Source organism: Cherax quadricarinatus, chromosome 12, assembly GCF_038502225.1.
Source record: "Cherax quadricarinatus isolate ZL_2023a chromosome 12, ASM3850222v1, whole genome shotgun sequence".
Taxonomy (NCBI): domain Eukaryota; kingdom Metazoa; phylum Arthropoda; class Malacostraca; order Decapoda; family Parastacidae; genus Cherax; species Cherax quadricarinatus.
The window spans coordinates 44,587,757-44,614,140 of NC_091303.1; the positions used below are offsets into that span (position 1 = coordinate 44,587,757).

Consider the following 26,384-nt stretch of genomic DNA (forward strand, 5'->3'; position numbering starts at 1 on the left):
TTTTTTTTGTCTCTGACCCTGAGAACAGGTTTCATATCAGTGATTCAGACCCTGAGAAGGTTAATGTTCTTGATGGGAAGAATGCTAGTGATATCTCACTTAGAATTTCAACACTGTATCTTTGCGTCAGCTCTCCATAATGATTGTTCAAGTAAGAATAAGCAACATGGCGATTACACAGTCGTTCACAAATGACATTGTGTGATCGTAGGTAGTTCTGCCGTGGTGCTTGCTCACTCAGATTGATCTTGCATACTAGAAACATACAGACAAGACAGACCCTGCGGCATTATCCACGTCTCCATATATTGGCGTAATAATGCTGACATTATGTCTGAAAAGCATGGATACCAGCCAACACTACGTGTATGAGTCAAGGAACTGATTTCCCTGGTTCTGATGCATTTCATGTTAAATGAGTCTTACTAGCTAAATACAGCCTCTCCTCACTTAACGATGGAGATAGGGGCCTAAGAACCCCTTGGTAAACAATTTTGTCGCTAATCGAGGAATCACGCCTTACTGTCACTTCAAAAGTGTTACCACCCAAAATTAACACATTCAGTTTTATGTTTGCTAGGAAATTTCTTTCAATCTATTTATTATTAATCATAATACAACATGAACTAGGTCAATGACTTACTTCCGAGATATTCCAGGAAACGCATGCATAGCTGATTACTTGGGAATTTTTTTTTTTTTCGAGAAAATCTCACTTTTTTCAGTCTTTGCATAGGATAAGAGTGATCTTCTGTAGTTACCCTTTGGGTACATAATGTTTTCTTGGTCACTTTTTCTTTTATCTCTCTCCGCCCTCCACCTCTCTGTATAATGTCAATTTTTATTAATTTGGGCATCTTTATCATGCTTCTACATTATTTATGTTTTACTTAATATTATTCTTGATAGGTAGATAACATTTATTAATAGTAATAGTATAATTATATAATATTTTATAGTGGGGTGAAGTGTCATGGGGAATCATGAGTTACTGACACACTGCTCCTTCTCCCTCTGCTGTAGCTCTACCCACTTTGTAATGATGCCAAATGGTGAATTAAATATGTATATTAGAAAAAAAATAAAATAAAAGTGAAATTCCAACTTGATAACTTTATTTTAATTTGCATAACCCTTATATATTACAGAACACAATTAAAAAGTAAAATACACATATAACGAATTAAGCTTACAGAAAATACATTAAACTCACTATCTAACATTTTTACGAAGTGGGAGGAGCTAAATGAGAGACGGAGAGGTGAGCAGTAGCATTCAGTATCTGGCGAGTCATCATGGGTGTTGGATGTATGTGTGGCACTAATAAAATGTTATGTAATTTCACTGATATTACTAATAAAGGTTATCTATTACATTTATTCCAGATTGATATCAGAAACACGATAAATACACTAGAACTGTAATAATGACTGAAATGAATAATATATGGTTTATTATGTGAGTGAGGTAAGGGCGGAGGCCACCACTTTGGGATAAGATCATAAGCTAGATAAGTTATCTCGTCTGTACCTCTGGTCTATAACAAAAGAAAATAGTGTTTACATCAGGGGAAACACTCCTAGATCACTCTTATCATAAGAAAAAATGCAAATAGAATTTATTATTATTATTGTTATTTATTATTATTATTATTATTTATTATTATTATTTTAGAGAGGGTGTGGTAGGTAAGTCTGGGGTGCCAGGTGTAAATGATAATGGGAGCCCTTTGATTGAACTTTGTATAGAAAGGGGTTTAGTTATACGTAATACATATTTTAAGAAAAATTTATTTTATTATCACACTGGCCGATTCCCACCAAGGCAGGGTGGCCTGAAAAAGAAAAACTTTCACCATCATTCACTCCATCACTGTCTTGCCAGAAGGGTGCTTTACACTACAGTTTTTAAACTGCAACATTAACACCCCTCCTTCAGAGTGCAGACACTGTACTTCCCATCTCCAGGACTCAAGTCCGGCCTGCCGGTTTCCCTGAATCCCTTCATAAATGTTACTTTGCTCACACTCCAACAGCACGTCAAGTATTAAAAACGATTCGTCTCCATTCACTCCTATCAAACACGCTCACGCACGCCTGCTGGAAGTCCAAGCCCCTCGGACACAAAAACCTCCTGTATATATATACTGTACAACCAAAACAGTAAAAGGGTTAAAGTGCAGGCATTCTACTTCCCATTTCCAGAACTCAACTCCGGCTATATAAAAATAACGGGTTTCCCTGAATCCCTCCACTAAATATTACCCTGCTCACACTCCAACAGCTCGTCAGGTCCCAAAAACCATTCGTCTCCATTCACTCCTATCTAACACACTCTTGCACGCTTCCAGGAAGTCCAAGCCCCTGGCCCACAAAACCTTCTTTACCCCCTCCTTCCAACCTTTTCTAGGACAGCCCCTACCCCACCTTTCTTTCCCTACAGATTTATATGCTATCCATGTCATTCCTTTGATCCATTCTCTGTAAATGACCAAACCACCTCAACAACCCCTCTTCAGCCCTCTGACTAGTACTTTTATTACTCCACACCTTCTCCTAATATCCACACTTTGAATTCTCTGCATAATAGTTACACTACACATTGCTCTTAGACAGGACATCTCCACTGCTTCCAACCACCTCCACACTGCAGCATTTACAACCCAAGCTTCACACTCATATAAGAGTGTTGGTTCCTCTATATTTTCATACATTCCCTTCTTTGCCTCCATTGATAACGTTTTTTGTCTCCACATATACCTCAACGCACCACTCACCTTTTTTCCCTCATCAATACTATGGTTAGCCTCATCTTTCATAAACCCATCCACTGACATATCAACTCCCAAATATCTGAAAACATTCACTTTTTCCATACTCCTCCTCTCCAATGTGATATCCAATTTTTCTTTATCTAAATCATTTGATACCTTCATCACCTTACTCTTATCTATGTTCACTTTCAACTTTATACCTTTACACACCCTCCCAAACTCGTCCACTAACCTTTGCAACTTTTCTTTAGAATCATCCATAAGCACAGTATCATCAGCAAAAGTAACTGTGTCAACTCCCATTTTGTATTTGATTCCCCATAATTTAATTCCACCCCTCTCCCCAACACCTTAACATTTACTTCTTTTACAACCCCATCTATAAATATATTAAACAACCATTGTGACATTACACATCCCTGTCTAAGACCTACTTTTACCGGGAAGCAGTCTCCCTCTCTTCTACGCACCCTAACCTGAGCCTCACTATCCTCATAAAAACTCTTTACAGCATTTAGTAACTTACTACCTATTCCATATACTTGCAACATCTGTTACATTGCTCCCTTATCCACTCTTGTCATATGTCTTTTCTAAATCCATAAATGCAATGAAAACTTCCCAACCCTTATCTAAATACTGTTCACATATATGATTCAATGTAAACACTTGATCTACACATCCCCTACCCACTATGTTTTTTTTAACGCCCCTCCTTCAGAGTGTAGACACTGTACTTTCCCATCTCCAGGACTCAAGGCCGGTCTGCCGGTTTCCCTGACCCCCTTCATAAATGTTACTTTGCTCACATTCCAGCAGCACGTCATGTATTAAAAACCATTTGTCTCCATTCACTCCTATCAAATACGCTCACACACGCTTGCTGGAAGTCCAAGCCCCTCGCACACAAAACCTCCTTTACCTCCTCCCTCCAACCCTTCCTAGGTCGACCCCTACCCCGCCTTCCCTCCACTACAGATTTATACACTCTTGAAGTCATTCTGTTTTGTTCCATTCTCTGTGCATGTCTGAACCACCTCAACAACCCCTCCTCAGCCCTCTGGATAATAGTTTTGGTAATCCCACACCTTATAATTTCCAAACTATGAATTCTCTGCGTTATATTCACACCACACATTGCCCTCAGACATGACATGTGCACTGCCTCCAACCTTTTCCTCGTTGCAACATTCATCACCCATGCTTCACACCCATACAAGAGTATTGGTACAACTATACTCTCATACATTCCCCTCTTTGCTTCCACAGACAAAGTTCTTTGTCTTCACAGACTCCTAAGTGCACCACTCGCCATTCTCCCCTCATCAATTCTAGGACTCTTCGTCCTTCATAAACCCATCTGCTGACACGCCCACTCCTAAATAAGTTTACTGAGTATACCAGGAAAAGTGTACGGTAGGGTTATAATTGAAAGAATTAGAGGTAAGACAGAATGTAGGATTGCAGATGAGCAAGGAGGTTTCAGAGTGGGTAGGGGATGTGTAGATCAAGTGTTTACATTGAAGCATATATGTGAACAGTATTTAGATAAAGGTAGGGAAGTTTTTATTGCATTTATGGATTTAGAAAAGGCATATGATAGAGTGGATAGGGGAGCAATGTGGCAGATGTTGCAAGTATATGGAATAGGTGGTAAGTTGCTAAATGCTGTAAAGAGTTTTTATGAGGATAGTGAGGCTCAGGTTAGGGTGTGTAGAAGAGAGGGAGACTACTTCCTGGTAAAAGTAGGTCTTAGACAGGGATGTGTAATGTCACCATGGTTGTTTAGTATATTTATAGATGGGGTTGTAAAGGAAGTAAATGCTAGGGTGTTCGGGAGAGGGGTGGGATTAAATTTTGGGGAATCAAATTCAAAATGGGAATTGACACAGTTACTTTTTGCTGATGATACTGTGCTTATGGGAGATTCTAAAGAAAAATTGCAAAGGTTAGTAGATGAGTTTGGGAATGTGTGTAAAGGTAGAAAGTTGAAAGTGAACATAGAAAAGAGTAAGGTGATGAGGGTATCAAATGATTTAGATAAAGAAAAATTGGATATCAAATTGGGGAGGAGTATGGAAGAAGTGAATGTTTTCAGATACTTGGGAGTTGACGTGTCGGCGGATGGATTTATGAAGGATGAGGTTAATCATAGAATTGATGAGGGAAAAAAGGTGAGTGGTGCATTGAGGTATATGTGGAGTCAAAAAACGTTATCTATGGAGGCAAAGAAGGGAATGTATGAAAATATAGTAGTACCAACACTCTTATATGGGTGTGAAGCTTGGGTGGTAAATGCAGCAGCGAGGAGACGGTTGGAGGCAGTGGAGATGTCCTGTTTAAGGGCAATGTGTGGTGTAAATATTATGCAGAAAATTTGGAGTGTGGAAATTAGGAAAAGGTGTGGAATTAATAAAAGTATTAGTCAGAGGGCAGAAGAGGGGTTGTTGAGGTGGTTTGGTCATTTAGAGAGAATGGATCAAAGTAGAATGACATGGAAAGCATATAAATCAATAGGGGAAGGAAGGCGGGGTAGGGGTCGTCCTCGAAAGGGTTGGAGAGAGGGGGTAAAGGAGGTTTTGTGGGCAAGGGGCTTGGACTTCCAACAAGTGTGCGTGAGCATGTTAGATAGGAGTGAATGGAGACGAATGGTACTTGGGACCTGACGATCTGTTGGAGTGTGAGCAGGGTAGTATTTAGTGAAGGGATTCAGGGAAACCGGTTATTTTCATATAGTTGGACTTGAGTCCTGGAAATGGGAAGTACAGTGCCTGCACTTTAAAGGGGGGGTTTGGGATATTGGCAGTTTGGAGGGATATGTTGTGTATGCTTCTAAACTGTTGTATTCTGAGCACCTCTGCAAAAACAGTGATTATGTGTGAGTGTGGTGAAAGTGTTGAATGATAATGAAAGTATTTTCTTTTTGGAGATTTTCTTTCTTTTTTGGGTCACCCTGCCTCGGTGGGAGACGGCCAACTTGTTGAAAAAAAAAAAAAATTCACCTCCTCCATACTCTCTTTCCCTTCAGTCTGATATCCAATCGTTCATCACCTAATCTTTTTGTTATCCTCATAACCTTACTCTTTCCTACATTCACTTTTAATTTTCTTCTCTTATATACCCTTCCAAATTCATCCACCAACCTCTGCAACTTCTCTTCAGAATCTCACAAAAGCACAGTGTCATCAGCAAAGAGCAGCTGTGACAACTCCCATTTTGTGTTTGATTCTTTATCTTTTAACTCCACACCTCTTGCAAAGACCCTTGCATTCACTTCTCTTACAACCTCATCTATAAATATATTGAACAACCACGGTGACATCACACATCCTTGTCTAAGGCCTACTTTTACTGGGAAATAATCTCCCTCTATCCTACATACTCTAACCTGAGCCTCATTATCCTCATGAAAACTCTTTACTGCTTTCAGTAACTTACCTCCTATACCATACACCTTCAACTTCTGCCACATTGCCTCCCTATCCACCCTGTCATATGCCTTTTCCAAATCCATAAATGCCACAAAAACCTCTTTAGCCTTTTCTAAATACTGTTCACCTATATGTTTCACTGTAAATACTTGGTCTACACACCCCCTACCTTTCCTAAAGCCTCCTTGTTCATCTGCTATCCTACTCTCTGTCTTACTCTTAAGTCTTTCAGTAATAACTCTACCATACACTTTACCAGGTATTCTCAACAGACTTATTCCCCTTTAATTTTTGCATTCTCTTTTATCTCCTTTGCCTTTATGCAAAGGAACTATGCATGCTCTCTGCCAATCCCTAGGTACCTTACCCTCTTCCATACATTTATTAAATAATAGCACCAACCAGTCCAATACTATATCCCCACATGCCTATAACATTTCTATCTTTATCCCATCAATCCCAGCTGCCTTACCCAATTTCATTCTATCCACTACTTCACGAACATCCTCCACACTCACATTTGGCTCTTCCTCACTCCTACAAGATGTTATTCCTCCTTGCCCTATACATGAAATCACAGCTTCCCTATCTTCATCAACATTTAACAATTCCTCAAAATATTCCCTCCATCTTCCCGATTCCTTTGACTCTCCATTTAATAACTCTCCTCTCCTATTTTTAAATGTCAAATCCATTTGTTCTCTAGGCTTCCTTAACTTGTTAATCTCACTCCAAAATTTATTCTTATTTTCAACAAAATTTGTTGATAACATCTCACCCACTCTCTCATTTGCTCTCTTTTTAGATTGCTTCAACACTCTCTTAACCTCTCTTTTTCTCTCCATATATTCTTCCCTCCTTGCATCACTTCTACTTTGTGAAAACCTCTCATATGTTAACTTTTTCTCCCTTACTACTCTCTTTACATCATCATTCCACCAATCACTCTTCTTCCCTCCCGCACCCACTTTCCTGTAACCACAAACTTCTGCTGAATACACTAACACTACATTCTTAAACCTGCCCCATACATCTTCGACCCCATTGCCTGTACTCTCACTAGCCTATCTATCCTCCTATAGTTGTTTATATCTTACCCTAACTCCCTCCTCTATTCGTTTATACACCTTCACCTCTCTCTTACTTGCTGCTTCTATTTTCCTTGTATCCAATCTACCCTTTACTCTCACTCTAGCTAAAACTAGAAAGTGATCTGATATATCTGTGGCCCCTCTATAGACATGTACATCCTGAAGTCTACTCAACAGTTTTTTATCTACCAATACATAGTCCAACTCACTACTGTCATTATGCCTTACGTCATATCTTGTATACTTATATATCCTCTTTTTCTTAAAATACGTATTACCTATAACTAAACCCCTTTCTATACAAAATTCAATCAAAGGGCTCCCATTATCATTTACACCTGGCACCCCAAGCTTACTTTCCACACCCTCTCTAAATGCTTCTTCTACTTTAGCATTTAGGTTCCCTACCACAATTACTCTCTCGCTTGGTTCAAAGGTTCCTATACATTCGCTTAACATCTCCGAAAATCTCTCTTTCTCCTCTACACTCCTCTCTTCTCCAGGTGCATACACACTTATTATAACCCACTTTTCACATCTGACCCTCATTTTAATCCACATAATCCTTAAATTTACACATTTATATTCCCTCTTCTCCTTCCATAGCTGGTCCTTCAACATTATTGCTATCCCTTCCTTAGCTCTAACTCTCTCAGATACCCCTGACTTAATCCCATTATTTCTCCCCACTGAAACTCGCCTACCCCCTTCAGCTTTGTTTCGCTTAGGGCCAAGACATCAGCAATCATCTCCTTCTTTTCATCTGCACTACATCCACTCAACATTCAAGCATCCCAGTTGTATAAAGGAGAAGGGGTTACTAGCCCATTGCTCCTGGCATTTTAGTCGCCTCATACGACACAGATGGCTTACAGAGGAAAAAATCTTTTCCACTTCCCCATGGATAATAGAGAGAAAAAACAAACAAGAACAAGAGCTATTAAGAAAAAGAAGAAAAACCCTAGATGTGTGTATGTATATATATATATGCATGTGCATGCCTGTGTAGTGTGACCTAAGTGTAAGTAAAAGTAGCAAGATATACCTGTTATCCAGCGTGTTTATGAGACAGAAAAGACACCAGCAATCCTACCATCATGTAAAACAGTTACAGGTTTCTGTTTCACAATCACCTTGCAGGACGGTAGTACCTCCCTGGGTGGTTGCTGTCTCCCAACCTACTGCCTATGATGATTATTATTATTATTATTATTGTTATTTCTTTCAACACACCAGCCGTATACCACCGAGGCGGGGTGGCCCAAAAGGAGAAACGAAAGTTTCTCCTTTTAAATTTAGTAATATATACAGGAAAAGGGGTTACTAGCCCCTTGCTCCTGGCATTTTAGTCGCCTCTTACAACATGCATGGCTTACGGAGGAAGAATTCTGTTCCACTTCCCCATGGAGATAAGAGGAAATAAACAAGAACAAGAACTAGAAAGAAAACAGCAGAAAACCCAGAGGGGTGTGAGTATATATATGCTTGTACACGTATGTGTGTAGTGTGACCTAAGTGTAAGTAGAAGTAGCATGACGTACCTGTAATCTTGCATATTTATGAAACAGACAAAACACACCAGCAATCCTACCATCATGTAAAACAGTTACAGGTTTCTGTTTCACAATCACCTGGCAGGATGGTAGTACCTCCCTGGGTTGTTGCTGTCTGCCAGCCTACTGCCTATTATTATTATTATTATTATTATTTTTATTATTATTATTATTATTATTATTATTATTATTATTATTATTATTATTACAATATAAATAATTTGTAATTTTTATTCACTCAAAAAATAAAAGATTTATTGTTATGCAGACTACTGCATTATTGTAATAATTGTATAAATAACGTCAACCCATTCACGATTGCATATATGAATGCAAAGTGATGTCATTTGTTTACTCTTAACATCGCCAAAGAATCAAACATTTCTCCTACTTTGAACTCAATTTCAAGGTAATTTTTGTCATGAAACCAATCAAAATCATATTTATTTCTGTAATATAGCTTCCACTCTATCAATTGAGACCAAAAGAACTAGAATACAATCATAAAAATCATACGAAAATACTGCTAAGGGAGGCTAATTGCTGAGAAGTGAACTGCATTATTTTTGGTCCAATTTCTTTCATTTTTGATGTACGTTAAGAAGCATCTTTCCATCAAACATTGCCCAAGTTTCAATAAGATAGTCCAACAAACAAATGAGATCTAGTTCCCTAGATCAAGAGCCCTCACCAGCATCAAGGAACTTCCTTGAGGCTCGCTCGCTTATAGAAATTTCACTCGCGTATGGAAGCAAAAAATCAACCGACCGACTGCTCGTATTTGGAAAATCTCTCACATGGATGCGCTCGCAAGTAGAGTTTCCACCGTATTGCTACGCAAGTGAACGTAGATTTATGTTTGGACAATTTAACGGTTAATTGCTGGACTTTGGACATTGAGGGGGGTTAAGATAATTTATTGGCAGCTCAACTTAAGCATTATGATATTTTCTTCATTTGATAATAATATACTCAGCATTTATACAGTGGACCCCCGGTTTGCGATACTAATCCGTTCCTGAGAGCTCATCATAAACCAAAAATATCAGAAAGCGAATCAATTTTCCCCATAAGAAATAATGGAAATCAAATTAATCCGTGCAAGACACCCAAAAGTATGAAAAAAAACTTTTACCACATGAAATATTAAGTTTAATGCAATAGAATAGTAATTACAATAACAACAATAAAAATAAATAACGAAAGAATAATTGACACTTACCTTTAATGAAGATCTGGTGATGATTGATGGGATGGGAGGAGGGGAGAGTGTGGATGGTGTTAGCATTTAGAAGGGGAATCCCCCTCCATTAGGACTTGAGGTAGCAAGTCCTTTTCCGGGGTTACTTCCCTTCTTCTTTTAATGCCACTAGGACCAGGTTGAGAGTCACTGGACCTCTGTCGCACAACATATCTGTTCATAGAGGCCTGTACCTCTCGTTCCTTTATGACTTTCCTAAAGTGGTTCACAACATTGTCAGTGTAATAGTCACCAGCACGGCTTGTAATAGCTGTCTGAGGGTGATTTTCATCCATGAAGGTTTGCACTTCAAGCCACTTTGCACAGATTTCCTTAATCTTTGAAGTAGGCAGCTTCTTCACTTTCTCTCTCCCCTCCTCCGAAGCAATTTCCTCAGGTGTGGCCTCTTGCTGTTGAAGTTGATCTAGCAGCTCATCAGTGGTTAGTTCTTCATTGTCCTCCTCCACCAACTCTTCCACATCCTCCCCACTAACCTCCAACCCCAAGGACTTCCCCAATGCCACAATGGATTCCTCAACTGGCATAGGCTTCTCAGGGTTAGCCTCAAACCCTTCGAAATCCCTTTTGTCTACACATCCTGGCCACAGTCTTTTCCAGGCAGAGTTCAAGGTCCTCTTAGTCACTCCCTCCCAAGCCTTACCTATAAGTTTTACGCAATTGAGGATAGTAAAGTGATCCTTCCAAAACTCCTTTAGAGTCAATTGAGTTTCTGTGGTCTCTTCAAAGCACCATTCAAACATAGCTTTTGTGTACAGTTTCTTGAAGTTGGAAATGACCTGCTGGTCCATGGGCTGCAGGAGAGGAGTGGTATTAGGAGGCAAAAACTTGACCTTAATGAAACTCATGTCCCCACAAAGTCGCTCTGACAAGTCTGTAGGATGACCAGGGGCATTGTCTAATACCAGGAGGCACTTAAGGTCTAATTCCTTTTCAATTAGGTAATTTTTCACACTGGGGGCAAATGCATGGTGTAACCAGTCATAGAAAAAGTCCTTAGTGACCCATGCCTTACTGTTTGCCCTCCACAGCACACACAAATTAGCCTTGAGGACATTCTTTTGCCTGAACGCTCTGGGAGTTTCTGAGTGATACACCAATAAAGGCTTCACTTTGCAATCACCACTAGCATTGGAACACATCAACAGAGTAAGCCTGTCTTTCATAGGCTTATGTCCTGGGAGTGCCTTTTCCTCCTGAGTAATGTAGGTCCTGCTTGGTAATTTCTTCCAAAACAGGCCTGTTTCGTCACAATTAAACACTTGTTCAGGTTTCAATCCTTCAGCCTCTATGTACTCCTTGAATTCATGCACATATTTTTCAGCTGCTTTGTGGTCTGAACTGGCAGCCTCACCATGCCTAATCACACTATGTATACCACTACGATTCTTAAATCTTTCAAACCAACCTTTGCTCGCCTTAAATTCACTCACATCACCACTAGTTGCAGGCAATTTTTTTACCAAATCGTCATGCAACTGCTTAGCCTTTTCACAAATGATTGCTTGAGAGATGCTATCTCCTGCTATCTGTTTTTCATTTATCCACACCAATAACAGTCTCTCAACATTTTCTAACACTTGCAGTCGCTGTTTCGTAGTCACAGTTGCACCTTTTGCAAGAACAGCTTCCTTGATTGCCGTTTTCCTGCTCACTATAGTAGAGATGGTTGATTGGGGTTTACTATACAACCTGACCAGCTCCGACACACGCACTCCACTTTCGTACTTTGCAATTATCTCTTTCTTCATTTCAACAGTCATTAGCACCCTTGGTCTCGAAGGGTTGGCACTGGGAGCTTTCTTGGGGCCCATGGTGACTTATTTTGCAAAAACAGGCACCAAAAACAGTGATAATATGGAATGTGCCGAATGTATCCTTAGATGCGCGCACACTGGCTGGCTTGTAAACACTGGCACACATGGGGCAGTTCAGGCCACACATGGACACGTCTCGTATGAACCACATCGCATACCGGGTTTTGTATCGGGAAGCGAGGCAAATTTTCTGCGATATAATGCATCGGTTACCGGATTTATCGGATACTGATAGCATCGCGAACTGGGGGTCCACTGTATATGCATTAAATTCTAAACTTGATCTTTTTAATTTGGCACCAGAAATATAAATAATAGAATGAGGTATATTTTGTGTGAATCACTTTACTTTCAGCGTGGAGCCTTCGGGGGTGCCGGGTGCAGCCTCTACGTCACTTTCTGTCATAGGCAGTGAAGCAGAAGCTTTGAAACACGTGCTTGCCTGCTCTCCTCATCCTCTCAAGCAGTCCACACTACTGAAGAAAGAAGTTTGTTATGCCTGTGAAAAACCTTTTACTGGCTTTTTCATCAACTATGGATATAAATGTTTAAGTAAGGAATTATTGAGCATCTTTTATATTTTTAATGTTTTCCTGTCTGTTAATTTCTATAGTGAGTTCTCAACTGATTTTAATTACTATTTCCCTTTCTTAATTACCAAAATAATTGTCACAAAAAGTTTATTTGTTCTTGCTTTTTATGTTAGTTTTATGTTAGTTTCACTTGTATGATGCATGCACTCCCTTTTCTTTTGGAATTTATAATCTTTGTATAATTGTAGATAATTCTATTTTCAAAAATATGCCACCTATGTTAAGTATGTACTGTATATGTAATACAGTTTGGGTATATGCAGTCCTCATTTAACCTTTAACCCTTTGAGGGTCCAAGCCATAGTTCTGCGCCATGAGCTCAGCTCGCTCAGATAAGCTGTGAGCAGTAAATTTGGGCCTAGATATTTATACAATTATTACAGTATTGCATAATAGTAAATCTTCTATTTTATGGTGTGAATAAAAACTCTCTTTTGTAAATAAAAAATCAAAATAGAATTCATTTGTAAAGCCTGGAAATGTAACTGATAAACAGAGGAAATGTTATTTTAGTGCCAGGAATGCCTGCATTATTTATTCTAAACCCTATTATGAAATTGGAATATTTTGAACTCTGTGTGAAATTGGCCAAATTACCAGTTTCTGATCACTTTATTGGGTAGTTGAAATGGTTGATTGGGCAGTTTCATGTGCTCAGTCGATAAGATAGAAGTAATACTAGCGAAATAGCTAAGAATTTAGTCAACTGGAATAATGAAATTGGCCTAAAAATAAAGAGTCGAAATGGACAAAATCATCGATGCGTAAATGTCACTGACACAGTAAAATTCGCAAGTGTAATTTCGTCAATTTTTCCATCAAATTTCGTGCTTTTTATTATTTCATAAGAAAAAATAACAAAAAATTTTTTTTTTTTAAATTCTTGGGCTCTCAAAGGGTTAAACTGCTAGTGGAGGCAAAATGAAATTGTAGTGCAAAAATATTGAAAAAAAAAATAATTTTTCTTACTAAAAATGAAAATTAGCCTTAATTTTACACATGATTTCACAAAAAGTGAAAATTGACTTAAAGCTTACCAAGGAATAGTTGTTTGAAGTTTCTGGAAGGGACCCTCATAAGTGACCCTAATATATGAGCCTTATATGTGAGCTTCATAAGTGACCCTCATATAGTATGAGCCTCGTATGTGAGCTTCATAAGTCACCCTCATATATGAGCTTCATAAGTGACCCTCATATAGTATGAGCCTCATATGTGAGCTTCGTAAGTCACCCTCATATATGAGCCTCATATATGAGCTTCATAAGTGACCCTCATATATGAGTCTCATATGTGAGCTTCATAAGTGGCCCTCATATATGAGCCTCATAAGTGACCCTTATATGTGAGCCTCATATGTGAACATCATAAGTGACCCTCATATATGACCCTAATATGTGAGCTTCATAAGTGACCCTTATATATGTGAATGAATTTATTTGGTGATTCTGGTAGCAGGGAGTAAATGATATGTCTTTGGAGGCTTCTTACTTTATTTGCAAACTCATGGCGGATACACAGGCTTGTGTGTTTGTTCCCATGGCCGGGGGGGGCCATCCCACGAGGGAGAGAGGGAGTAGACTTGTTGACTGCTGCTAGGCCACTGAGTGAGTGAGGGCGAGTGGGACCAGCGTCCCACTGACCTGGGCAGGCCGAGAGAGGGCAGCACCTTAGTGCCGCGAAATATGAACTAAGCTGGCAAACAGCATAGGCTGTCTGTGCAGACAGTACAGGCTGTCTACATACGCTCGGCCACCTACCACATTGTCGTCCTGACCATGTCTGGCAGTAAAAAAAACTCGGTCTCTCTCTCATAGGAACAAGGCACAGAACACAAAATAAAAAACATATATATACATATGGACATGGAAAAAAAAAACTTCCTACAGGGAGGGAAGAAAAAACTTGGGGTGTGCTAAACATCGTGGTCATAGGCAGTGAGCGTCAAGGGGCATCACTGCACGCCTTCCTGCGTCTGGACAGATACTGCAACACAGGAGACATTGCTGCGGCTGAGCTGTGATGTAACGGGGTACGGTCTCCTCTAGAACGGTGAAGCAGTCATCGTAGGAGTCACTGCTGGTTTCACTCAGCCTTGGGCACAACATGCTGGTGCCCTCAAGTGAGGCGTCGACAAAATTCGGCAACTGGGCAGGACTTCTGGCAAGCGACTCAGGAGGACACTTCTCAACTGGTACTGTTGCTGGGCTGTCACTGCTGGCGAGCATGGAGTAAGTCGTGGAGCGAGTCGTGGCAGAGCCGACTGGGCGAAACATCTGGGAGTCGCAACATCATACACCAGACTGCAGTGAGCGAGCTAGCAGTCAAAGTGACATCTTCTTTGTGCAGGCTGCTCACTGAAGCTTGACACGAGGCTGACACAGCGCCTGCCGACAGGGCTGACTGCGGCTTGACAAGTGTCATTCTCTCAGCAGTTGGAGTTATAGCAGAGGTTAGTCTAAGCGTCCCCATACTTCTTTCTCTACATATAACTGCACTCTGAAGGTCTGGAGGTGAAGTGAAACAAATCTCGATGGGAATTGTAGCAGGTACGATTCTGCAGAACATCACGAGCAGCGAACAATAAGAGCTTTCTGTACAAGAGGCTCGGTCAAATGTGCTGGTCACACTGGGCGACTTAACACAGTGGTGCTACTCTGGGGTCTGGGCTCAAGACCACACTGGACACACAGAAAACTTTATACACACCTGTGGTACAACATGGCTTAACTAGCAAATGATGCTTTTCTGTGCACAAAATTGACACTAAGCCATACATTAACATGTGAGAACACTGAGAGGAATTAATTAACACACGACATATATCTTCTCTCAATCTTCTCGACAATACTGACATAATTACTGAAACACTCGACGTGACATCATGTGATGTCAGGCGTGACATCACAAGGTGACGTCAGCAGCACTGTGATGTCAGCAGATATATCAAGGTGACGTCAGGCAGACATCGTGATGTCATTAAGTCGGGCAGCATCGTGGGTGACATCGTGAAGTCGGGCAGCAGCATTGGTAACTCGCATGACTCGTAGATCCACGTGACTTCGTCCACACCCCACGTGGCATCAGGATCCACGTGGTGTCGTGATCTACGTGGAATGCTGATCCACACGGCTTGGTGATCCACGTGGCTTGCTGATCCACGTGGCTTAGCGATCTACGTGGCATGCTGATCCACGTAGCTTCGAGTGGCCTCGGGCACTCGGATACACAGCACTGGCAATGACTTCACACGGAAAACAGCAGAAAACACAGCAGAGGGAGTGAGTACATAGTGGTGGAATGGTAGGCTGGTGAGGTGTGAGTGTACAGCAGGGCGAGGAACGGCCACTTCCTCCTCCTCCTCCTCTCCCACCCACAAACACAGGGAGACACACTGGATGCAGAAATCACCACAAAACTCACCTCTGGCTTGCTGAAATAGCTGTGCTGAGCTGAACAACAGCAGAACATACAAGTGACGCTGAACACGTGACTTGAGAAACAGCATGGGACACTGTAGCGTGGGGTCACTGGGACGCCACTTACAATTCTCGAAGAAATTTGGTAAATTTCGGCTAGATCCTGCTTGTACCTGTGTCTGGATGCTGAAACGTGCAGACACGTCATCAGGATAACTCATTGAGAGACGGATGCTTGTTGTGTAGGGTGATGAAGTGAACATAACTTCATTTCTTCTTCCTTCCGGGCAAACACAAGTGCTGCGACCACCGCTTCCCACCATTTATAACCCATTTGTTTGGTGATGCTGAAAGCGGGGTTCAATTATAGGGCTGCGGAGGGTTCTTCTTGCTTTGCCAATTGTCATAGTAGTGCCTCGTATGTGAGCTTCATAAGTGACCCTTATATGTGAGCTTCATAAGTGACCCTCATAAGTGATGAGCCTCATGTGTGAGCTTCATAAGTGACCCTCATATATGAGCCTCATGTATGTGCCTCATAAGTGACCCTCATGAACCTCATATGTGAGCCTCATAAGTGACCCTCATATATGAGCCTCATAAGTGAGCCTCATATGTGAGCCACATAAGTGACCCTAATATATGAGCCTCATAAGTGAGCTTCATATGTGAACCTAATAAGTGAGCCTTGTATGTGAGCCTCGTATGTGAGCCTCGTATGTGAGCCTCGTATGTGAGCCTCGTATGTGAGCCTCGTATGTGAGCCTTATATGTGAGCCTCATATGTGAACCTCATAAGTGAGCCTCATAAGTGAGCTTCGTATGTGAGCCTCATATGTGAGCCACATATGTGAACCTTGTATGTGAGCCTCATAAGCCTTATATGTGAGCCACATATGTGAGCCTCATGTGAGCCTCATATGCGAGTCTCTTGTGAGCCTCATATATGTCATGTGAGCATCATATGTGAACCACATACGTGAGTCATATGTGAGAATCATAAGTGAGTGATATATGCGAGTCTCATATGTGGGCCACATAAGTGAGTCTCATATGTGAGCCTCATATGTTAGCCTCATAAGTGAGCTTTATATACGAGCTACATAAGTGAGCCTCATGTGTGAGCCTCATATGTGAGCCACATATGTGAGCTTCATATGTTAGCCTCATAAGTGAGCCTTATATGTGAGCTACATAAGTGAGCCTCATGTGTGAGTCTTATATGTGAGCCTCATTTTTTTTCTTTTCTTTTTTTTCAACAAGTCGGCCGTCTCCCACCGAGGCAGGGTGACCCAAAAAGAAAGAAAATCCCCAAAAAGAAAATACTTTCATCATCATTCAACACTTTCACCTCACTCACACATAATCACTGTTTTTGCAGAGGTGCCCAGAATACAACAGTTTAGAAGTATATACATATGAAAATACACAATACATGTATATCCCTCCAAACTGCCAATATCTCAAACCCCTCCTTTAGAGTGCAGGCGTTGTACTTCCCATTTCCAGGACTCAAGCCCGGTTATATAAAATAACAGGTTTCCCTGAATCCCTTCACTAAATATTACCCCGCTCACACTCCAACAGCTCGTCAGGTCCCAAATACCATTTGTCTCCATACACTCCTTTCTAACACACTCACGCACGCCTGCTGGAAATCCAAACCCCTCGCCCACAACACCTCCTTTACCCCCTCCCTCCAATATGAGAGTCTCATCTGTGAGCTTCATAAGTGAGCCACATAAGTGAGTCATATGTAAGCCTCATAAGTGAGCCTCATATGTGAACCTCATATGTGAGCCTCATATGTGAGCCTCATATGTGAACCTCGTAAGTAAGCCTCCTATGGTAACATGGTTACATCCTGCACACTTGCACTTGCATACTATTAGTGTTTTTGGGGCCTGGAGACGTGACTGATGAACAGAGAAATTGTTATATTAGTGTCAGGAATATCTGCATTGTTCATTCTAGACCCTATTTTGAAATTGGCATATTTTTTAATTTGCGTGAAACTGGCCAGTTTACCAATTTGTGACCACTTTTTTGGGTAGTTGAAATCAGTAAATGGGTGGTTTCTTGTACTCAATCGATAGAACAAATAAAGTTCTAAAGAAATAGCTATGAGTGGTTGACTGGAACAATGGAATAGGCTGAAAATAGGGCACAAAGTGGGCAAAATCGTCGATGTGTAACTGTTGCCAAGATCGCTAACTTCGTGAGAGCATTATTTCATAAGTCTTCCATCAAATTTCGTACTTTTAGTGTCATTACCATTGGGAAAAGATTCTTTATCATTTCATAAGAAGAAAAAATAATATTTTTTTTTTTTTCAAATATTTTGTGACACAGAGATACTCTAGGATTGGGGGGTTGCAACAGTCAAAGAGTTAAATGAGTATGTCGTTAAGTGAGGAGAGACTGCATTTTTTTTTTTTTTTTAACATGTAGGCCGTTTCCCACCAAGGCAGGGTAACCCAAAAGAAAGAAAACCCCAAAAAGAAAGAAAAAACTTTCATTATCATTCAACACTTTCACCATCACTCATACATAATCACTGTCTTTGCAAAGGCACTCAGATACGACAGTTTGGACGTCACTCCAAACAGCCAATATCTCAATCCCCTCCTTTAAAGTGCAGGCATTGCACTTCCCACCTCCAGGACTTAAGTCCGGCTAACCAGTTTCTTGGAATCCCTTCACAGAATATTACCCTGCTCACACTCCAACAGCTGGGGTCGAGACCTTTCTTTTACCAGTCTCTCCGTATCAGTTCTGCTGTTGGTAGTGGCAAGTCAAAGACATGGGTCCACTGTTTCATTTCCCATCTGATTTCTGGTTTTAGATTCAACTTCTTCATGGTGGAAAACGTACGCTCACTTATATATGTACTGCCGAACATTGAGTGCAGCTTTAGTGCTTGGGGAATCTATCCTTGCAGACCAACTTCCAGAAACTTTCCTGATTTTCATTTATCTTGCAAGCAACAATGGGTCAGACTGCACTTCACTTTGTTCAAGCTGAAGTTCTCTAACTGTGTCTCCACATTAACTTCCATTGGGTTGTTATATAAAAGGAGACTGGGTTTCAGTTTTTCAATCTCTTAATCTTTTCCCAAACTCACTAGATAAAATTTCAATATTTCTGAGAAAACATGGAAAGTGTGACTCAGTATCATCTGCCATTAGTTTATGACAAGAAGTAAAGTGCAAGATAATTCTTAAAAGCACACTGAATAGGTACAGCTTCTTGCAGAAAGCTTCAATGTGTCTAACTAGTTGAGAAATATTTTGCTGTTTTCCTTGTAAGCTCAGATTCAGCACATTCAAGTGGGCTGTCATATCTGTTAGGAATGCTAGGGTACAAAGTCTTCATCTTGCTGTTAAGTTTGGTACACCTATGTATTGCTCAGCTGTTCATTTTGAAGAAATGAAAGTATATCTTTCCGAAGAGCCAAGAAATGCTGGTGCATTTTTCCAGCACTCATCCACATGATACTTGAGTGCAGTGGTAGGTCACTGATTTCTGCACTCAGTTCTTTAAGGAAAAATATTGGTGGGGTATGCTGTTGGGAGTGTGAATTTGTTATCATTCTGACTGCAGCCTTTTGCTGTGTTATTAGAGGTCTTAGGTGATTTAATGTTGTTGTTCCCCATGCACAAATTCCATATGTGAGATAAGGGTAGGTGAGTGAATGATACAGTGCAAGGAGAGCTGATTGTGGAACATAGTACCATATCTTTGATAGTATGCCTACTGTCTTAGAGATTTTCTTGGAAATTTGTTGTATATGTGTCTGGAATTTGAGGCTACTGTCAAGGTGGATTCCTGGGAATTTTCCTTCTGCGAGTCTTGTGACGGGTGATCCGTTTAGCGTTATGTTAAGTGGAACATTTGCAGCTCTGTTTCCAAACTGAATGTAATAGGTTTTGTCAGTATTCAGGGTAAGTTTATTTGTCATCATCCAGACAGATATTTTCTGCAATTCAGCATTGGCAGTGTTGGCGAGTATGACTGGGTTTGGATGGGATAAGAAGTAAATGCGAGGGTCTTGGCAAGAGGCGTGGAGTTCAAAGATAAAGAATCACACATAAAGTGGGAGTTGTCACAGTTGCTCTTTGCTGATGACACTGTGCTCTTGGGAGATTCTGAAGAGAAGTTGCAGAGGTTGGTGGATGAATTTGGTAGGGTATGCAAAAGAAGAAAATTAAAAGTGAATACATGAAAGAGTAAGGTTATGAGGATAACAAAAAAATGAGGTGATGAAAGATTGGATATCAGATTGGAGGGAGAGAGTATGGAGGAGGTGAATGTATTCAGATATTTGGAGTGGACGTGTCAGCAGATGGGTCTATGAAAGATGAGGTGAATCATAGAATTGATGAGGGGAAAAGGGTGAGCTGTGCACTTGTCTGTGGAGACAAAGAACTTTGTCCTTGGAGGCAAAGAGGGGAATGTATGAGGGTATAGTTTTACCAACACTCTTATATGGGTGTGAAGCATGGGTGATGAATGTTGCAGCGAGGAGAAAGCTGGAGGCAGTGGAGATGTCATGTCTGAGGGCAATGTGTGGTGTGAACATAATGCAGAGAATTCGTAGTTTGGAAGTTAGGAGGAGGTGCGGGATTTCCAAAACTGTTGTCCAGAGGGCTGAGGAAGAGTTGTTGAGGTGGTTCGGACATGTAGAGAGAATGGAGCGAAACAGAATGACTTCAAGAGTGTATCAGTCTGTAGTGGAAGGAAGGTCGGCCTTGGAAAGGTTGGAGGGAGATGGTAAAGGAGGTTTTGTGTGCGAGGGGCTTGGACTTCCAGCAGGCATGTGTGAGCGTGTTTGATAGGAGTGAATGGAGACAAATGGTTTTTAATACTTGACGTGCTGTTGGAGTGTGAGCAAAGTAACATTTATGAAGGGGTTCAGGGAAACCGGCAGACTGGATTTGAGTCCTAGAGATGGGAAGTACAGTGCCTGCACTCTGAAGGAGGGGTGTTAATGTTGCAGTTTAAAAACTGTAGTGTAAAGCACCCTTCTGGCAAGACAGTGATGGAGTGAATGATGGTGAAAGTTTTTCTTTTTCGGGCCACCCTGCGTTGGTGGGAATCGGCCAGTGTGTTAATAATAATAATAAAAAAAGATGTATGTTGTGTCATCTGCAAATAATATGGTTTTGAGTAGCTGTGATGCATTTGGTAGGTCATTGATGTGGATGGGAAAGAGGAGTGGTCCAAAGACACTTCCCTGTGGGACTTCTACTGTGATTGGTTGAGTGGAAGAATTTGCACCATTTGTGTACACATATTGGCTTATGACGAGGTAGTTGAGGGAGTGGCTTCTTATAGCATAGCGTGTTAATTTTGTGTGCAGCAATTCATGGTCGACTGTATCAAAAGCTTTACGTAAATCAATGAAAATTCCCAGCGGGGCTTCTTTCTTCTCGAGAGCGGTATATATTATTTCTAGCATGTGTATAACATTATTTGTGCTTTTATTATTCCTGAATCCAAACTGACAGGGGTTTAGTATTTTGTGTTAGACAAGGTAGGAATAGATCCATCTGTGAATTAATTTTTCAAAGATTTTAGAGAGCAGTGGTAAGTTAGATATTGGTCTATAGTTATTCAACTCCGCTTGGTCACCTCCTTTGTGAATCGGGGTGACCCTCGCTATTTTGAGACTTGCTGGGAAGGTGGAGGATTCATTGGATTTGTTAAAGAGTGTTGCAATAATTGGTGACAATACTTGGGAAGCTTTTTTGTGCATAAAAGTTGGCAAGTTGTTTGTCTCCTGCCTTGTTTTTAACCCTTTCAGGGTCCAGAGGCCAAATTCCAAAGGGTGCACCAGGGTCCAAGAATTTTCAAAAAATAATTTTGTTATTTTTTCATTTGAAATGGTAGAGAATGTTTTTCTGTAGGTAATAAAACAAAAAGTATGAAATTTGATGGAAAATTGACGAAATTATGCTCTCGCAAATATTGATGTGTCAGCGATATTTATGCATCGGCAATTTTGCCGACTTTGTCTCCTATTTTAGGCCAATTGCATTATTCCAATTGACTAAATTCTTAGCTATTTCACTAGTATTACTTCTATTCTATCGACTGAGCACAAGAAATCGCCAAGTCAACTGTTTCAACTACAAAATAAAGTGATTGGTAATTTGGCCAATTTAATGCAAAGTTCAAAATATTCCAATTTCAAAATAGGGTCCAGAATAAACAATGCAGGCATTCCTGGCACTAAACTAACATTTCCTCAGTTCATTAGTTACGTTTTCAGGCTTACAAATGAATTCCATTTTTATTTTTTATTCACATAATGAATTTTTATTCAAACCAAAAAATAGAAGATTTACTGTTATGCAATATTGTAATAATTGTATAAATAATATCACCACATTGTTGAAAGTATATTAGATCCACCAGCTGGTGTGTATTAGATGTGTGAGGTCATTTGTTTACTCTTGAACATCGGCAAAAATTGAACATTTCGGCTACTTTAAGCTCAGTTTCAAGCCATTTCCAGTACTAAACCAATCAAAATCATCTCTATTTCTGTAATATATCTTCCATTCTATCAAATGAGACTAAGAAATCGCAAATGCAACTATAAAAATCATAAAAAACACTGCAAAATCGCTGTTTTAATCGAAAATTACGGTACATGTACAGTGGACCCCCGGTTAACGATTTTAATCCGTGCAAGAGGGCTCATCGTTATGCGAAATAATCGTTATGCGAATGAATTTTCCCCATAAGAAATAATGGAAATAAAATTAATCCGTGCAAGACGCCCAAAAGTATGAAAAAAATTTTTTTTTACCACATGAAATGTTAATTTTAATACACACAAACTGAAAAAGGCATGCACAATTACATGACACTTACTTTTATTGAAGATCTGGTGATGATTGATGGGATGGGAGGAGGGGAGAGCATTATCTTCTTACTGTTTAGAAGGGGAATCCCCTTCCATTAGGACTTGAGGTAGCAAGTCCTTTTCTGGGGTTACTTCCCTTCTTCTTTTAATGCCACTAGGACCAGCTTGAGAGTCACTGGACCTCTGTCGCACAACAAATCTGTCCATAGAGCTCTGTACCTCCCGTTCCTTCAAGACTTTCCTAAAATGGGCCATAACATTGTCATTGAAATAGTCACCAGCACGGCTTGCAACAGCTGTGTCAGGGTGATTTTCATCTATAAAGGTTTGCAGTTCAACCCACTGTGCACACATTTCCTTAATCTTTGAAGTAGGCACAATGGATTCCACAACTGGCATAGGCTTCTCAGGGTTAGCCCCAAACCCTTCAAAATCTTTCTTAATTTCCATACTAATTCTCACCCTTTTTACCACAGGGTTGGCACTAGAAGCTTTCTTGGGGCCCATGGTCACTTATTTTCCAGAAACAGCACCGAAAACACTGTAATAATACGAAATATTCCGAGTGTATGCTTGGATGTTACCGCGGAGGCTGGCTGGTAAACAATGGGACGGCCGGCACATGTGAGGGCACATTGGACGCGTCTCGGACGAAAATCGGTAAGCGGGTTTTTAATCGGTATGCGCGGCAAAAATTTTGCGATAAAAGTAATCGGTATGCGGAAAAATCGCTATGTGATGCCATCGTTATGCGGGGGTCCACTGTATTAGGCTTTTTTTCTCTCATTATACACTGTGTGCTGCAGGATTCATTTTATGTGGTGAACACATACCACATAGATGTATTCTCTCATATCTAGGCCCAAACTTACCACTCACAGCATATCAGAGTGAGCCGAGCTCATGGCGTAGATCTCCGGTTTGAACCCTCAGCGTAAAGTCGTAGATCTATGGCACGGACCCTGAAAGGGTTAAGGGTGTTGATGATGAGCGAGACTTCTGTTGGGTTGGTAAGAGCTAGGAGTGGTGTATTCAGGTAGGTGCCTGTGAGGCAGTCTGATGGACGGGTGTTTGTTCTTGGGATTTTACTCGCTAGGTTCTTTCCTGTGGTGGAGAAGAAAAAATTGAGTCTGTCTGCTGTTTCAGTTGGTGGGAGTAGGGTTTCGTCTGATTTTGTTAATTTGATTGTTTTATTTTTAGATATCTTTTTAGTTCCTAGAATTTCAGATAGGGTTTTCCAGGTCTTTTTCATATCACCCTTGATGTTGTGTAATCTGTTTTCATAATACAATTTTTAAGACCTTCTTATCAGGCTGGTAATAGCAGACGAGTAACTTTTAGACTGTTTTCTAGTTATTTGACCCATAATATTGTAATGTTGTCATTCTAGTAACCGAGTATTATTTTACATACATAACCTTAGCATTGCAGACACTTTAATGTTTTTTAAAGAAAAAAATTCAATAAATCAATACAGTAGACCCTATATTACACTGTAGTTATGTTCCTGAAAATGCCATATTAGATAAATCCAGAACTTACGAAAATAAAAATGATAAGTTGTTTTTGTTGCTTAGGACTACAAATGCAACAGAAATAATAATCTTCTTTCTTTCTTTCAATACACCGGCCGTATCCCACCGAAGCGGGGTGGCCCAAAAGGAAAAACGAAAGCTTCTCCTTTTACATTTAGTAATATATACAGGAGAAGGGGTTACTAGCCCCTTGCTCCCGGCATTTTAGTTGCCTCTTACAACACGCTTGGCTTGTGGAGGAAGAATTCTGTTCCACTTCCCCATGGAGATAAGAGGAAATAAACAAAGAAATAAAAATATTTACCTTAAATTGTGGTTGCTGGTGTATGTCAATGATTGTGAAGAGAGTGGAGATGCATGGTGTGGCCCTACTGGGCTGAGTTGGATGGTTGCTGGTTGTCGGAAGAAGTTGATGGTTGAGGTTCTGGGATGGTTGTATTTGAGTGTACATAAATTCTGTAGGTAGTAGGTTGGTAGACAGCAACCACCCAGGGAAGTACTACCGTCCTGCCAGATGACTGTGAAACAGAAACCTGTAACTGTTTTGCATGATGGTAGGATTGCTGGTTTCTTTTTCTGTCTCATAAACACACTAGATAACAGGGATATCTTGCTACTCCTACTTACACTTTGGTCACACTTCACAGACACGCACATGCATATATATATACATACATCTAGGTTTTTCTCCTTTTTCTAAATAGCTCTTGTTCCTCTTTATTTCTTCTATTGTCCATGGGGAAGTGGAAAAGAATCTTTCCTCCGTAAGCCATGCGTGTCGTATGAGGCGACTAAAATGCCGGGAGCAATGGGCTAGTAACCCCTTCTCCTGTAGACATTTACTAAAAAAGAGAAGAAGAAAAACTTTATAAAACTGGGATGCTTAAATGTGCGTGGATGTAGTGCGGATGACAAGAAACAGATGATTGCTGATGTTATGAATGAAAAGAAGTTGGATGTCCTGGCCCTAAGCGAAACAAAGCTGAAGGGGGTAGGGGAGTTTCAGTGGGGGGAAATAAATGGGATTAAATCTGGAGTATCTGAGAGAGTTAGAGCAAAGGAAGGGGTAGCAGTAATGTTAAATGATCAGTTATGGAAGGAGAAAAGAGAATATGAATGTGTAAATTCAAGAATTATGTGGATTAAAGTAAAGGTTGGATGCGAGAAGTGGGTCATAATAAGCGTGTATGCACCTGGAGAAGAGAGGAATGCAGAGGAGAGAGAGAGATTTTGGGAGATGTTAAGTGAATGTATAGGAGCCTTTGAACCAAGTGAGAGAGTAATTGTGGTAGGGGACCTGAATGCTAAAGTAGGAGAAACTTTTAGAGAGGGTGTGGTAGGTAAGTTTGGGGTGCCAGGTGTAAATGATAATGGGAGCCCTTTGATTGAACTTTGTATAGAAAGGGGTTTAGTTATAGGTAATACATATTTTAAGAAAAAGAGGATAAATAAGTATACAAGATATGATGTAGGGCGAAATGACAGTAGTTTGTTGGATTATGTATTGGTAGATAAAAGACTGTTGAGTAGACTTCAGGATGTACATGTTTATAGAGGGGCCACAGATATATCAGATCACTTACTAGTTGTAGCTACACTGAGAGTAAAAGGTAGATGGGATACAAGGAGAATAGAAGCATCAGGGAAGAGAGAGGTGAAGGTTTATAAACTAAAAGAGGAGGCAGTTAGGGTAAGATATAAACAGCTATTGGAGGATAGATGGGCTAATGAGAACATAGGCAATGGGGTTGAAGAGGTATGGGGTAGGTTTAAAAATGTAGTGTTAGAGTGTTCAGCAGAAGTTTGTGGTTACAGGAAAGTGGGTGCGGGAGGGAAGAGGAGCGATTGGTGGAATGATGATGTAAAGAGAGTAGTAAGGGAGAAAAAGTTAGCATATGAGAAGTTTTTACAAAGTAGAAGTGATGCAAGGAGGGAAGAGTATATGGAGAAAAAGAGAGAGGTTAAGAGAGTGGTGAAGCAATGTAAAAAGAGAGCAAATGAGAGTGGGTGAGATGTTATCAACAAATTTTGTTGAAAATA

The 26,384-nt window shown here is 40.4% G+C and overlaps 1 protein-coding gene across 4 annotated transcripts in view; it reads left to right on the forward strand.

The window, feature by feature from the left end:
* The window catches only part of LOC128686671 (unconventional myosin-IXb), an 857,686-nt gene that overhangs the window by 645,905 nt on the left and 185,397 nt on the right, over positions 1-26,384 (forward strand). For all 4 annotated transcript variants that reach the window (XR_011391908.1, XM_070084324.1, XM_070084325.1 and 1 more), the window contains one exon: positions 12,279-12,475. Coding sequence is in view for 3 of the 4 variants with exons in the window: in XM_070084324.1 (XP_069940425.1) it covers positions 12,279-12,475 (197 nt within the window). In the remaining variant the exon portion in view is untranslated. The remainder of the gene's footprint in view (positions 1-12,278; positions 12,476-26,384) is intronic.